Source organism: Labrus mixtus, chromosome 3 (assembly GCF_963584025.1).
Source record: "Labrus mixtus chromosome 3, fLabMix1.1, whole genome shotgun sequence".
NCBI classification, from domain to species: domain Eukaryota; kingdom Metazoa; phylum Chordata; class Actinopteri; order Labriformes; family Labridae; genus Labrus; species Labrus mixtus.
In genome coordinates, this window is record NC_083614.1 from 14,505,363 (window position 1) to 14,520,770 (window position 15,408).

Here is a 15,408-nt window from a genome sequence, read left to right on the forward strand (position 1 = left end):
CCCCAAGTCAAATAGACCAAAAGAATTGAAAGAGCTTTCTCTAAGTGGAAACAAGCCATGATAAATATATTTGAGTTGTTGGGCCATCTGAACTTTGACCTTATACCTCCTACTTTTGGGTCTATAATATCAGGGTTATTTTTTTTACAAGCAGGGGTCTGAACTGAATTCAACCTCCTAGCATTTTATAAGAATTAAATCCTCCAGCCAGTATCAGATCTACAAACACAGAGGTGTAGTTGTCAGATTCACAGTGAGTCATTTGTTTCATGTGTTGCCCATTCCTTCCCTGCCTGACCTCAGTTTTCATGGTAAGTATAGAAAAGGAAAATGCATGGACTAGACCCGGGACATACCAACATTATCATATTAACCTCACCAGACTTTGTGTGCAGTGTATCACCAGTCCAGACAAAAGGACTATAAATCCAACAGCCTCACCAGTAACACTTTACAGCCACAAAACCCCAGCATGGAAACAGACAGCCAACTGCACTGATCGTCAGCTCAGCTCTGCATGTTTCTGTCACAGCGGCAAGGAGTTTGGTGTGAATACGACCCCAAATCTCTTTTTGTGTGTGTGTGATTTTCTGTTTCGAAATAGGCCATGGTAGCATGGTTGGGTGGTGTAATGTGTCATGTGGTTTTGGTATACATAATCATGAATGGTGGAAGAATACATTTTTTATGTTATTCTTCAAGGATGCGCAGAGCATGAACTTCCTCTTGATATCAGCCCCCAGCCATGTTGTGGTGCGTGTATGTTTGTGTGTGATTTTGTCCTGAATAACTGTGGTGGTTTATTTTCTTCTAAGGTGTCCTAACATTGGTGTTCCATTAAAGAAACTTTATGTTTTTTTTTCTTTCTTTCTCTTCCTCCTTTTGTTGTTTCTTTCCAACCAACCAACCCCCCTCCCTCCAATGGCTCCTCTTACTTCCCTTCTCTCTCACTCACCGCACTGGGTGTGTGTCTGCGGTGTGATCAGAGACATGCATGCAGAAATCATCAGCTCCATTAAGAACTTGCAGCTGGATGGTGAGGACCCTCGCAAGCTGCTGCAGTCCTGGGGTCGCCTCAGCTTCCCTCGACACGTCCTTCAGTGAGTCTGCAGACAGACCGGCATCAGCTCCTCTCCAGATCAGTCTAGAATAGTTGGCTCAGGCACAACATACTCCTAATATAGTCTACATCAATAAACCATATTCAGCTCATAAAATTATATTTAAGGCCACTTTTTCTTGTCAAACACAACTCTGTTTCATCAACAGAACTTAATCATTTTGCTCAATTTATTGACATGATCTTTTTATTCTTGAAGGCAGAAAAATGACCTGCTGCATGAACCTCATTAGGTGACTTTGCTGGCATGAGAAATCTCTAGGAGCATTTTTTTTTTAAATTGTCACAGTGGCCATGCAGCATGTTAGACCTCTGCAGTCGGAGAGAGATGTGACATGAATAGGGCTCCACATGTAGTGGAGATAAGCAAAAGAGCATGTTTGTCTGAGTATTGTGAGTCTCTGCTGGGATATTATAGTTACATATCCATACTTCTATGGAAAACACCATCCTCCTCCTCCTCTCTGCAATCCTAACCATCTCACTCAATTATGCCTAATCTGTCCAAATCTGTCGAACCTGTCATTCATCCTGTCTTCCAGGTTCAACCCTTTGTTTTGTCACTGTTTGACAGCGCATGAAGGAGTCAGCCGTCTGTACTAACCCCGGCCTCACACGCTCCATCAACTACTTGCTCCATCCTTGCGCCTCAGGTCATTAAAGCTGCAGTCCCTTAAACTTAACCTGCTTCTTTCTCACCTTTTCACAGGAAAAACAAGAACACCAAACAGAGGCAGGTCATCCCCAAGGTAAACCCGAGTAACCACACAGGTTAACTGGACTAAAGTATTTTCTTTACAGTCGTAATGAGTGCAAGCAGAACATTCATTTACTGTGTCACTGCTGTGCAGAGTTTGCTGGATTCCCGTTCTCTGAAGTTCATTGTGAGCCTGACTCTGCATGATCGCACCACCAAGTCTCTGCTCCACCTGCACAAAAAGAAGAAGCCTCCAAGCATAAGTGCCCAGTTCCAGGTAACATTGCTGCCCTGATACTGTAGAAACCAGAACACACCATATAGCAAGTAACCCTGAAAATTCAACGAACCCCTTCCCTTTTTTTTTCTACAGACATCCCTCACAAAACTCCTGGAGACTCTGAACAGAGCCGAGCCTTATTTCATTCGTTGTATTCGCTCTAACGCTCAGAAGGTACGCCGCCTGTATTTTTAGTCATGTCATAAGATTATTTGGATATATTATTTCATAAATCTTGAATTGAACTTCAAAGAAGAGAAATAAATATTTGGTCTATGTATGTATCTAACATCATAACATATTGTTTCAGATGTGCCTCTTAAACTTTCCTCTTTGCTCTGTTGCATGATAAGAACTGGGTTTTGTTAAACAGGATAAAATGCAATCATTTCTGAACTTATTTTAAATCTTGTGTGATTTTTATTGAACTTATTTTCATTGGTTTAAAAATATATATTTACAATGAGTGCACTTGCTAGATTTAATGAGGATCAACAAAAAAAAATTACCTTATGCGTGTACATTTAGAGCAAAGAAGATCGATAGAGCACTATCCCAACACACAAATTTAAAAAAAGAGAACTGATCAAATATTTTCAGGCAGTTGTTGTCAGATCAACCAGATCAAAAAGGCAATCCTTTAAAACCTCATTTGCTGTACACATAACCCATACCGCGCCTGCAGGGGTGAAACAACCTCACATTCGTACAATCAGGGATGAAAAAATACTCCCAGGGGACCACATTGCATGGTTTTTATTTTTGAGATCCTGTTAGTGAATTTATGTGTGAACATTGAGACAAAATTAAAATGCTGCTAAATAATTTAGGACATAATAATGCTGAGATTGCATTTTGAATGATTGTGTCCTTGGGTATGAGCAGAAGGAGATGTACCTGGATGAGGCTCTGGTTGTTCAGCAGCTGAGATACACAGGAATGCTGGAAACTGTTCGCATCAGGAGGTCAGGCTATGGAGCCAAGTACACATTCCAGGTACTATTAACTTACTACACATGCTAATTCCACACCAATATGTCACACCGGGCACTTAAAGTTTAATATTTTGATGTTAAAAGAGGCCCAATGCCTGGCATGAAACATTTCTCCAAACAAAAGTGAGAACGGTTTTTGTCAACTTCTCTCTACCACATAAGTAATTTCTTCAGAAGTCTGCTCATTTTTAATCGTTGTTGTCGTCATTGTCCCTTCAGGAGTTCATTGAGCAGTTCAGGGTTTTGCTGCCAAAAAATGCAGCTGCCTCTAAAGAGGACATCTCAGCACTGCTCGATACAAAGATGGGCCTGGACCCCACCACGTTCCAGATTGGCAAAACAAAGGTCAGCATCTGAACTCATGAGTATAAATCTTTGATCTTGACCACCTGATATGTTCTTTCACTTTAAATTGTGGTGTCTTTTCTTCATTCAGGTGTTCTTGAAGGAGCTGGAGCGGCAGCAGCTGCAGGACACGCTGCACAAGGATGTGATGCGCAAGATCATTTACCTTCAGCGCTGGTTCAGAGCTCACCTGCAGAGAAAGGATTTCCTGGATATGAGACAAGCAGCCATCTTGATTCAGGTAAAGAATTGTTTTGGTACTGTGATGACAGTGATTTCTTTGTGTTGGTTGTGTTTTATATTTAGTAGTTTAATACTGTCATGTCCTGTCCTGTTCCCTGTCCTCCTGCTCAGCGTTCTTGGCGCAGGTACTGCAAAGAAGAGAAAAGGCGATGGGCAGCCACTCTGATCCAGGCTTTGTGGAGAGGACACAGACAGAGAACAGAGTACAAGCTCCAAAGACAGGGTGTCACCAAAATACAAGCCCTGGTCAGAGGACACTCAGCACGCAGAAGGTAAAACGTTCTGTCTAGACCAAGTCTGAAGATGACATGCAATGCTGTAAATACATTTTCAAAATATTGATCAGCTCTCATATTTATGTTTATGTATTGCAGGTGCCAGTCCATGCGTGAGGAGAAAATAGAAGCTCAAATGAGGGCAGAAGAAGAGGAAAGAAGGAGAAGGGAAGAAGAGGAGGAGGCCAGAAGAAAAGTAGAGGAGGAGGAGGAAAGGAGGAGGATGGAGGAGGAAGCTAGAAGAAAGGCCGAAGAGGAGGAGGAGGAAGCCAGGAGACAAGCAGAGGAAGAGGAGGCCACCAGGAAAGCGCAGGAGGCTTTGGAAAAGAGAGAGGAAGCGGAGGAAAAACCTGGGAGTGAGCCACAAACCCGAGAGGATCCCGATATCGAGCTGGTCACAGAGGAGATGCTGGATGAAAACGTCCCTGTCCAGGAGATAGAGGACGACAGAGAGGTTAATACTAGCTCAAACACAGAGGAGGAACAGGGTAAGACGGAAGAGCTGGATAAGGAATCACATGCAGAGACAAACGGTACCCTGGCTGAGGCTGGACCTCAGCTGGATGAAAAAGAGGAAGATGAGGATTTGAGGGACGAAACACTAGAACAGTCAGCTTCACAACAAGCTCTTGCCTCTGATAGCGACACCTCTGACGCACTTAAACTCACATCGCCTGACGACAGGCCTCAGAGCGATACCTCCACACCTCTCAATGCTGAACAAAAGGGGACACAGCCTCCGTCTGTCCACAGGGGCAATTCATCCAGGAGTCAGGAGAAGAGAGAGCAGAGGAGACGAAGAGGGCTCGAGCACAATCAGAGAGAAACCGAACGGGCCTCCTCCTCTTCAGCAAGCACCAAGGATCAAACCTCCCAGACCAAAAGCAAAAGCCAGGAGGCCTCCAAGCTCAAAGAGCGGGCAGATAGCAAGGAGCTGGACCAGTACACATTTGTGGCCTGGAAGATGAAGGAGGACAAAGGAGGGAAGAAGGAGACAAAAGCCTCTCCTGCTCCTGTTCGTCCGTCTACATTATCCCTGCAGCTCTCCGACCCCGTGCCTGAAAGAAACGGTTTAGGCGAAGGTGCTGGAGCTGTCAACCTGCATCGTCGTCCTGGGGCGATTAAGGAGAAGCCCGAGAAGTGGAAGGGAAGGAGGAGTGATGGAGAAATATCTGACAGCATCAGCCTTACCGCTCCTCAAAACAGGGAGGATAGGAGGAAAAAACAACCTCTGTATGTCTTATTCTCTGACATATCTTAGATTTGTTTAATAATATGAGCTATAAAACATCTTCTCAACAAAATGTCAATGAGGTTAGGAAAACCTTCAGTGCTAAAACACTGTCTTTTCTTGTCCATTCTTCTGCAGGAGCGAAACAGCCTCCTTATCATTTGACAGTTTGTCTCCGGGTTCTGAAGGAGCTGGTGCTATTTCGGCCAGAGAGGTACTTTACATTTGTTACTGTTCTAATTGTTCTAATAGAAACCTGCTTATTTTAGAGTCTCAATGATTGACATTTTTACATTGCAAAACTCTGTCCTAAATGGTGTGTGGTTTAGCTGTTATGCCCATGTCACATGTGCTTGATCTATGTGAAATGTGTTTCCGTCTTGCAGTTGATTTCCCCGTCAGACAGCCACAGTGACGGCTCCAAGGGAGGCTCCTTCAGAAGGAAACACCACGAAGGCTCTTCTCACCCGGACTCTGCACACTCCATCCCATCCACACCAGACAGGTACGGCTCTGGCCTTCAGATGAGCAGTCATGTGATGGATTGCAGAATAACATCAACAGTTACATACATGTTAGAAAAGGATATGACAGGATACATTCTGGTATATGCTAAGATTCAAAGGAAAGCTGTATCACAATAAATCATCCTCAGTTCAATCTTTACCCATTACAATGTCTCTTTGAATCAGACTGTTTATAGGAAAACTCTTTGCCTTGTGTAATCAAACTGTGCTCAGCTTCTTGTGTGGTTTTGCACGTTCAGAAATTCCTCTTACCAGCTGGATTTATATGTTGCAGATGAACTCTTAGGCTCAGTCACTGGGCAAGAGTTTAATCTGACAGAAGCCTTGTTCTTGGCCAAAAGCTTGAATATTCGACTATTAAAAACCTCATTCTTGATAATTCACTTTTGATGGTATGGTTTGGACTACTGAGTAAGTTATGTGTTTTGTCTATTGCCAAGAGACAATCCAGTGAATTACCAAGAGGCATGTTATTAAGAACTAAAAATAAAACTCTGTTAGTAATGAATAAGTAGTTAGATGTAGCTTAAATGTAAAAAAAAAAAAAAAGTACTGTATGAAGACATGAGCTGTACAGGGAGTCCCTCAACTGTTTTGCTCAACAAGATTTGTGAATATTCCTCAGAACGTTGTGTGTTTCTGTGCCCTGCAGGTCAGGTGGTTTCTTCAGCAAAATTTTAAAGAAACGACCACACAGGGAGGCCCAGACTCCAGACAACGGAGAAACGACGTTTGCCTCAAGTCTCAGCGAGAGATCAACTGGAGGGGAAGGTAAATAGAGCAAACACGGGGCTTTTCAGTCGGTCTTTTTCAAGTTTCAGAAAACGTTTAGGATTGACTGGATCAGCTACATTAACTTCATTTCTGTAATTTGGTTGTGAATGGATCTATCTACAACTGTAAAGTGTATAGAGATAGGTTTTTTTTTTTGGTCTAACAGAAACCTCAGATGTTGACCTCAGATATTGCGGTTACAGAGTCCACTTTCTCTGTAGTGAGAAAGGCAAAGAAAACCCAGGTGTCCTATCTTTAATATTCTCAGGCTGATCCTGCTGTGTGCTTTCTGAGAAAATAGTAACCTGTGCAGGATCACACTGAGTGCTATGAGAGTAACTTTAATCTTATCTTTTGTTTCCTCAGTGGGACTTATTAACACTCTACATTCCTTGTTAGAGGTTTACATATAGTTCACAAAATGATAGAAGTATCACTCATTCTCCTTTTCTTCCACTTTATGATGGTAAGCTTTAGCGCATTCTCTCTCCATTTCAGCCCCAACGTCTGGCGAGCGAACTGGTAAAGGTTTGGGCCGCAACCCCACCATTAAGATAAGTCGTGCCACACGGGTCTCTGAGCAGTGGAACGCATCACTGGATCGTGAAATCACCAACGCAAACGAGCTGCGGCTCCTCGACGAGTTTCTTGGCAACCAGGTGAATGAAAGGCGACTGGATGGTTTAACTACTCAAAGTCATTTTATCCATTATTCTGTGCTCACAAATTATTTCTGTTCACGTCCTGTCTTAGGTGAATGATTTCCGCTCCAGGGGGAAGTCGCTGTCGGCGACGGAGGCCATCTTTGTAACTGCCACTATGCAGTTCAGAGAGAATATCAAAGCCATGTATTCTCTCCCAGTGAGTCCGTGTGCTTCACACACACACACACACACACACACACACACACACACACACACACACACACACACACATCACTCGAGACTCAAAGTTCTTCGTCAGCATCCTTTCCTCCTCCTCAATTTCTCTCCTTTCCTCTGATCTTGACCAGAAACCCACCACTGGCTACAAAGGTCTGATGACGAGCTACCAGACCAAAGTGATCCACCTGGCAGGTGAAAAGCAGAAAGGAGAAGTCCAACTTGTGGTCAACCTGTTCCAGTCGGTGCTGGATGGCTTCATCAGGGGAGAGATGAAGAAGGAGGAGGCTGAGCCTGCAAAGGTGAGAATCCTTATCATGCACTCTAGTTTGTACAAATGTGTTTTTAAAGTGTTATACACAGACTTATGCCCTCTTTGTGTTTGTCAGCCTGCCAAAGCTAGAAAGAAAAGAAGAAAAAAAGATAAAAGTGTAAGTGTGCAAAGCTGTCATTTTCATCAATGCTATCTGTTTCTTTTTTCTTTTTTTAATAATTAATTGAAATGAATGATATTTGAATAATTGCCTGACTGTCTGTCTTCTTAGATGGAGAGCCCTCTGGATCATATTTTTGTTAACTATCAGGTCAACATTATGCAGTCATGTGACCAGTGCAGCTCTTACATCTGGGGCATGGAGAAGGCCTACATGTGCAGCTGTGAGTTTACACTCCAGCACAGTCTTCTGCTCTTTGATATTTTTTATTTGTGTGCTAAATATAAAACATGCATTAATCAGAATAAATCATAAAGAAATACATTTTGAACTAATTCATTATTCTGTTTCCAATCGTTCAGATTGTAAGATGGTGTGCCACAAGAAGTGCCTCTGCAAAATAGTCACTGACTGCACAACCTTCTGTGCCAAAAAGGTAGGTGTTTATATTTAGAAGTAACAGACCTTGATCCATGACATGCTCATGATTTATAGGAGAGGATCTGTCCTACTTTAAGCTATTCTCTGTTCTTTTACACTCAGCCTTGTTTTTGAAGTGTGAAGCATGCAACTTGAAGTCTGTCTGTATTCAAAGGTTGACTGAGAGAGCAGGCTTGTAAAACAAAAGCCAAACTGTTTAAGTAGCTGTAAAGAAGCGTGGGAATTAGTTTGTTTTTACTAATAGTAATTACCATTAGTCTTGTGTTTGTTATAAAGGGCATTGATTCTTTATGTTTATTGCGTTGCCACATGTGGCAGATAGATCATAGTAGACTTCTAACTGACAGCTACTATCTGCCTGAATCCACAGAGCGACGATGACTCTGGTGGTCAGCACTTTGGGGTGCGTGTGAGTAACCTGGTGAGTGATAAGAACCCCGTACCGATGGTGCTTGAGATGATGCTGGAGCATGTTGAAATGCAGGGCCTCTACACTGAGGGCATCTACCGCAAGTCTGGCTCTGCCAACCGCATCAAAGAGCTGCACCAGCGACTGGAGACTGGTTAGAAAGCTTCTTTTTGATATTTACACATTCAATGCATTATGCCAAACCTCTGTCATGGCATTGGTTTTATTGCTCTGTTGATTTGTTTAGACCCCCACCTGGTCTGCCTCGAGGACTATCCCATCCACACAGTCACTGGCCTGGTGAAACAGTGGCTGAGGGAGCTGCCAGACCCACTCATGACCTTCACACATTACAGTGACTTCCTTCATGCAGTGGGTGAGGAGGACATTCCCCACCAGGGGGCAGCATTTTACAATATAATACCAGTGTGCTGACCTTTTTCTTTTCTTTTTTACAATGAAGTTTTTGCTGGATTGTTGACAGTATTTTTTAATTCAACACTTATCGTTAATGAAAATCATAATTTGACATGTAAAATGGAAAATATGAATAATTCTTGATTTAAAAAAATAAACCAAAGCATTTTTTTTTATAAAATATGTTGCACGAATGAATTATTAGGGATCATTGTTGGCTACGGGGCTTCATGTATTGTATTCTTTGTTCTTTACATAGAACTGCCAGAAAAGCAAGAGCAGCTTCATACTGTATACAAAGGGCTGGAAGAGCTTCCTCCAGCAAACTTTAACACATTGGAAAGACTTGTCTTCCACCTTGTCAGGTGAGATATCTGTATTTGGATGTGATCATGACATGAATCTTTCTGGGCCATGTTGCCCACATATTTCACTCACTAGATTATTTGTTTGTCTTTTGTCACAAACATATTCCGGTTATCTCAGTAGTAAAGTAGTAACTTCTGTTAAATGTAAGTGCAGCTAGAATTCATGGTAACTAATAAATGTCTTGCAGGGTGTGTAAAGAGGAGGCTCACAATCGTATGTCGCCGAACTCGTTGGCCATAGTGTTTGCCCCGTGTATCCTGCGCTGCCCTGATAACGCTGACCCGCTGCTCAGCATGAAGGATGTTGCCAAAACGACAACGTAAGAATGCCAGAACAGGCAAAATGAACAAAATATTATATCAATGTATCTTTTATTAGTAGTGCTTTCTAAGTTGTATGTTACAAGTGCTGCTCTCCTCTCAGGTGTGTAGAGATGATCATCAATGAGCAGATCAGACGCTACAATGAGAAGATGGAAGAGATCGAGCAGCTGGAGTACGCCGAGGCTCTGGCAGTAAACCAGCTCAAACTCAAGAGGCAGAACACGGTGAGACAGCAGACTCCAGTCTGGAGATCTTTTTTGCTCAGCCTTACACCTGGATGACGTTTGATCCTCTACAAGTCCATTTGTTAATAAAGCTTTTTAGTATTGTACTTCAAGAAGGATTTAGGAGTTTTCATTAATTGAATGATTCAGTTGCGACAGTGTCAGTACCTGTTCTCAGGTTACGTGGGTAACATGGACGATCTTCCTTCTTTTCTTTAGCACTTCTGGCACTTACCTCTCAGGTGCTCAGCTCCTTACAAAGGAGTGGTGGTATGTATCATCGAGTCCTCCTAGTACAGTAGTTCTAGTTGTATTGTGTAATAGAGTGCCATGTAGAACTGCTGTGCATGGCATGTTAGATGTGGGTGGGGCTCTGCCTGATTTTTTGTTTGTTTTTTTTATCCTTCGCATAATCCCTTTTACTCGTCATCACTAACTGGTAGTAGTTTGCATGTTGTAGTGCTGTTATTCATGTTCTCTTGATGAGAGGACAAGATGGTTCTGGGTCGGTGTTGTCATAATCCTGTAGTTGTTTTAGTGGAAGTCGATCGGATATCGTGCTTTTTTTTTTTTTTTTGTCTCTGATGTGTCTGGATTGTGGTGATGTGTCTTTTTAACTTTTATCACGACACAAAAGGAACTGTTTGCATTTGCACACCCCTTAGCACCAGTACTCTTTTGAAACTGTTAATTCATTTTTTTAGTAGACACTTTTTGTATTGCTGTAGATTTTTATTTTGGAGAGCAGTGTTGCATCTTTCAGACGGGGCTGCAGGAATGATGTGCAGATGCATGAATGCCACAGGCTCCATCAGGCCTCCTCTTCTTTCCTTACTAACAAAATCTGGATCCAGTTTCAGATTTGGTTTAAATAGTGGACGTTTTTTACGGGGAAATTTTGTTCAGTCAGTGTGTGATGGGTTTCTTTTCCGCAGGTGCATGAGAAGGTCAGTTCAGATCTCAGTGTGGTCCCTGAGAACGAGCCTCTGGACTCCGACACAGAGGCTGAGAAGAACTTGGTTGAGCGAATCAAGTCCATCAAACAGGAGAAGTAAGTATTCTTTCAGTATTTTCTGTCTATTCGCCTCAATGTAGCATCCTTTCCATCTCTCTCTCGAGTCTCTAAACGTCCTTTTCATGCGTCTCCCTGCAGAGAGGATCTGGCCTGCAGACTACCAGAGATGGAGCAGCCCGGCTCAGATCAGGAGAACTTGGACTCCGAGGCCTCACTGAGCTCCGAGAGTCTTCTGGATGAGCAGCAGCGTGCGTCTGTGCACTGCTCGGAGTCTGAAGGTCAGTATTGAGGTACAGTTCCTCTTCTCTTTCCTTCTACCTTTTTCTCTCACTCACCTGTGGGTTTCTGACCAGACCACGGGGCCGCTGGGTTTGGCCCTTCCTGTGTTTTGTGGTGCAGGTCTGGACCAGTGATGGTGATGGGGGCGGTGACGTCTGCTCTGTAACAAAGCAGGTCGGAGGAACAGCAACCGTGTTTGTTTGTTTTTTTGTGTGTGTCTGTTTGTGTGGATATATCTGCACACCTATGCATGTGTGTAACAAAAGCATGCTGACATTTTATCCAAATTACATCATTGAAGAATTGGCATGAAATCTTCTGATCAAACGTTAAACTAGTTGTGCCTCACTGAGCAGAAGTTGTGTAGATAACATGGTTGCATGATCTTCCATTGGTCTTCACCCTCTCTTGGATTGTGTGCAATGAATGACAAGCTTTGAGGGAAACATGTCTGAGAAAAAGATTCCTCTTTCTTCCCTCTCTTCCAGGAAGAGCTGGCTCCCAGAGGAGAAGATTAAGGCCGGCTTGTCCACCCAAACCACCAGACCTGTCCCAGCGCCAGAAAGTCCTCGGTGGACGTGTGTCTCTGCCGAACCTCACCCCTAGTAGCTCCACCTCTTCTTTGATCAGCTGCACCTCTTTAACCTCAGAATCCTCCAACGCCTCCATCAGGCACCCACTGCAACGCCGCAACCCCATCATCCCAGACACAGTTAAACTCCCCCCCGGTATCCTCTCCCAGTCCTCATCCTCGAGTCCGGCTCACTCTCCTGGAAGTCGAACATCACAGTACTCGGTCAGAAGGAGAGAGCAGCCGGGTCGCCGCAAAGACAGCACCCAGTCCCTGTACATCGACAGCATGAAGAGTGACCTGTTGTTGCATTTTTCCTCCTGCCCTCCATCCACTTCCTCCTCCTCGGCCTCCATCGCTAATGTAACACCTGCTCCTCAGCACCAGCATCACGGCACACAGGCCCCACAGGGCCAGAGACGTTTTTCTGACCCAGACATACCTTACATGGACGATGATGCCTGACCAGGGAAAACACAAACGATGCGTCTGAAGTCATGTTGTCCTCTCTGACTGTCAAAATAACTGGACAAAATTTTGCCCAGCACTTTTTCTTAAATTTTAATATATCATGGTTAACGTAAAGTAATCCAGGTGAGACAGAGTCATGTTTTTTGTAGCCTCATAATGACCAACCAGCCTTTATGTTTCTTTCTCCTCCTGTTAAATAGTGCAGGTTTCCAGCTGCATTTTTCATGACTTTTTCCTCGTAATGAGCAAAACCTGCTCCCTGAAAAGTTAGCTAGTGCCTTGGTTAATGTACAGTACATGTAAAATGTTCATTTCTCATGTAATGTTATGAACAGTGCTCGCAGAGGAGACGAAGGGTTATTTGGGGAAAAACAGAGGACACATTTGTCTCGGACTTCTGTGTTCAAGACATTTTTGAAACCAGGACCTCGACAAGCACATTGTGACTGTTGTGTAGGTGCGTCATCACAACAGCTGCAAAGGACGACAACTTCTCTACGACTTAATCTTTCACCTGCTGCATGACGGGCCCCAGATAGGAAACATTTCCTCACAGAGTAAAGGGAAATGGGAGCAGCACATGCCACTTTTTCTTCAGAAACATCAAAAACACAAACCCAGCAACAGCCGTGCCACGATGTCTCGAACAAACTGAAATCCATGAACCCACCTCACCTTTTTTTTTTCTATAACAGACTTGGCTCCACTCAGCTGTATTGCACCTGTCATTGAGAGTTACCAGTCCCAGAATGAGCCGGTTCTGCTGGAGCACAGCTTTAGCCTACTTTGTATGAAATGTAATACTAATGTTCCTCTCTGACTGCTGATGAATGATGTTTGCTAGTTTGTCTGGGTTATTATGAGGACAATGTTCTGATGTGTAACGTGTAAACAGAGAGTATATGGTTTGGACTGAATGACGTGAACTGTAATGGTTATTAGTATTAACTTGATAATACAGAAGGTGATGCTTGTAACATGCGCTTCTGTGTGTTTTGATCAGGTGGAGTGTTGATACCACATGACGCAGTTTGATGAAGAAGAAGATGAATAATTCACTAAGGAACATGGTGTTTTTGTAAACTATGAACCATGAGGGTTTATTAATAACTTCTCCATTAAAAGTTTCTCATGAAAGAAGGAAGTTGGAGATCAGACCAAACAAGTCTGTTTAGAAATGTGTAGGGAGACAAATAAAAGAACCCTGATGGGTCAATGCTCACATCTAAGTGGAGTAAGAAACCCTTGCAGAAGATTTAGATCTGTTAGCATTTCAACTTTTAAACTGATGCTTCGTTTCCGTTGCGTTATTTGATCGGTCTGATAATAGACTGTTTCCCATAAATGTCACTGCAATGCAGAGGAAGAGGGATAATTTCTTTGTTTTATCAATTGCCATCTTCTGTCAGAGCTAAAGTTTTAATTAATTAAATTCAACCAGGCATGCAAGATTTGCGCCTGTTGCAGAAGTTATTCTCTTTGTTGCATCGTTGTTGCGTTCTCATTTTTAAATGAGGAATTTGTCGGACATGCCTTGCTTTGTCTTTGTGCTCTAAAAAACAACTTTGATTTCCTTTTTCCCCTCATTTGTTGATTCCATCATTGTATGCACATAGTGGACCATCCGGGGTCTGCAGTGATATGTTTTTTTTTTTTTTTTGCCTCCCATCTGCAGAAACAATAAAACCGCCCGCTCCAGCAAGATTTGCGTTGAGCCATACGGGATCTCGCTCCCAATACAACCCTCCACATTTTTTGGCTTCACTTCCAGGGTTGTGTTGTTTTGTCTGTCTTATACAGGCTTGTGGAGACTGTAAACAAGCGGATGAGTTTGCCAGGTACTGTCAAAAATAAATAAAATCCACGTACTAGCACCTCCATAGCTCATTATGACAAAGCTGCAACAGCCAAAGCTGAAATATTTACAATGCCCTCAGAGTCACAAACTGCAGTTGTACAAATGTGAGTCAATCCCCATAGAACCTCATTTTAAAATGTTTAAATTTACAACACACACACACACACACACACACACATAGTGAAAACAACAATAATAATGATAATACATTTTATTTATAATGCACTTTAGATTTGGAAATGTTTTTTGGAAAAGGCTCTTGTAAAGAGGAGAGTTTTCAGGTCCTTTTTGAAGGAGTCCACTGTCTGTGGGGTCTTCAGATTAGCAGGAAGAGAAGGCTCTGTCCCCCATAGAGCAGAGCTTAGTCCTGGGGGGTTTGGAGGCAGTTGGTGGCGGCAGATCGGAGGTGTCCTGTGCGGGTTTGTGGGATGAGCAGTTCTTTAAGGTATGGAGGGTCATTGCCGTGTACGCATTGATGGGTAAGTAATGAGATTTTATTTTTATGATTTATTGTCCACAAAATGATAGGACAATGGATCATATCATATTTCTTTATTCATAGCAGATGTACAGAGGAGAATTTTTCAATCATGCTCTTATATATTATTTATTTTAATCGTTTACATAATTATAGATGTGAACAGGTAGAGTGATAGAAAGATGCTTCGAGTTGTGTGCCAGGTGTCAGCTCGTTCACTCACTGACCTTTACATCTCAGCTTTGTAATGGTCAGCTGATCTTGCAATTATTTCATTTCTATGTTAGAGCTGATAAGCAGGTCGCTGTGTCTGGCTGCACTCAGTATATCTGGTTTGTAAGCTCGTTCAGTGTTAGTCATTCGTTGATTTATTTGTGGCATGAGAGTCAGATTTTTGCTTGCTGTACCTGTGGAGAAGCTAACCTGGTTTAGGCAAACTGGTTTGTTTTGTTAGGTTCTTACTCATCTTCATATTCTTTCTTCTATCTGGTTTCTATTACATAATATGTGATTGAGTGGAGAGATAAGACGGACTAAACATCTCTACTTTATCAAATTATGTTTTGTGCATTTTCAGATTAGTTTTTCTTAACAGTCCAGCACCCTTCCTTCTTTTTGAGGGGAAGGATGTTTTCAACTTCTCTTTAGGGAGCGAGATCCTGGAAATGAAATAATAATCTAATCCATATCCATTAGTCCTAATGCACTAATGACAGGATCACACTTCATTTCCAGTTAAAAGGTTGTGGTA

The 15,408-nt window shown here is 42.7% G+C and overlaps 1 protein-coding gene across 10 annotated transcripts in view; it reads left to right on the forward strand.

The window, feature by feature from the left end:
• The window catches only part of si:zfos-588f8.1, a 60,558-nt gene extending 47,228 nt beyond the window's left edge, over positions 1-13,330 (forward strand). For 2 of the 10 annotated variants that reach the window (XM_061032986.1, XM_061033005.1), the window contains 27 exons: positions 987-1,100; positions 1,830-1,869; positions 1,972-2,094; positions 2,191-2,271; positions 2,983-3,093; positions 3,312-3,437; positions 3,529-3,678; positions 3,792-3,952; positions 4,055-5,188; positions 5,325-5,400; positions 5,573-5,691; positions 6,366-6,484; positions 6,986-7,146; positions 7,241-7,348; positions 7,500-7,670; positions 7,758-7,799; positions 7,914-8,025; positions 8,165-8,238; positions 8,614-8,806; positions 8,900-9,028; positions 9,329-9,434; positions 9,626-9,757; positions 9,862-9,985; positions 10,205-10,255; positions 10,921-11,036; positions 11,139-11,278; positions 11,768-13,330. In XM_061032986.1, the coding sequence (XP_060888969.1) occupies positions 987-1,100; positions 1,830-1,869; positions 1,972-2,094; positions 2,191-2,271; positions 2,983-3,093; positions 3,312-3,437; positions 3,529-3,678; positions 3,792-3,952; positions 4,055-5,188; positions 5,325-5,400; positions 5,573-5,691; positions 6,366-6,484; positions 6,986-7,146; positions 7,241-7,348; positions 7,500-7,670; positions 7,758-7,799; positions 7,914-8,025; positions 8,165-8,238; positions 8,614-8,806; positions 8,900-9,028; positions 9,329-9,434; positions 9,626-9,757; positions 9,862-9,985; positions 10,205-10,255; positions 10,921-11,036; positions 11,139-11,278; positions 11,768-12,315 (4,561 nt within the window). In that variant the 3' untranslated portion in view covers positions 12,316-13,330. Of the gene's footprint in view, positions 1-986; positions 1,101-1,829; positions 1,870-1,971; positions 2,095-2,190; positions 2,272-2,982; positions 3,094-3,311; positions 3,438-3,528; positions 3,679-3,791; positions 3,953-4,054; positions 5,189-5,324; positions 5,401-5,572; positions 5,692-6,365; positions 6,485-6,985; positions 7,147-7,240; positions 7,349-7,499; positions 7,671-7,757; positions 7,800-7,913; positions 8,026-8,164; positions 8,239-8,613; positions 8,807-8,899; positions 9,029-9,328; positions 9,435-9,625; positions 9,758-9,861; positions 9,986-10,204; positions 10,256-10,920; positions 11,037-11,138; positions 11,291-11,353; positions 11,454-11,767 lie in introns of all 10 variants that reach the window. The other 8 variants (XM_061033012.1, XM_061033023.1, XR_009667109.1 and 5 more) reach the window with 7 other exon arrangements.
• The last annotated feature ends 2,078 nt before the right edge of the window (positions 13,331-15,408 follow it).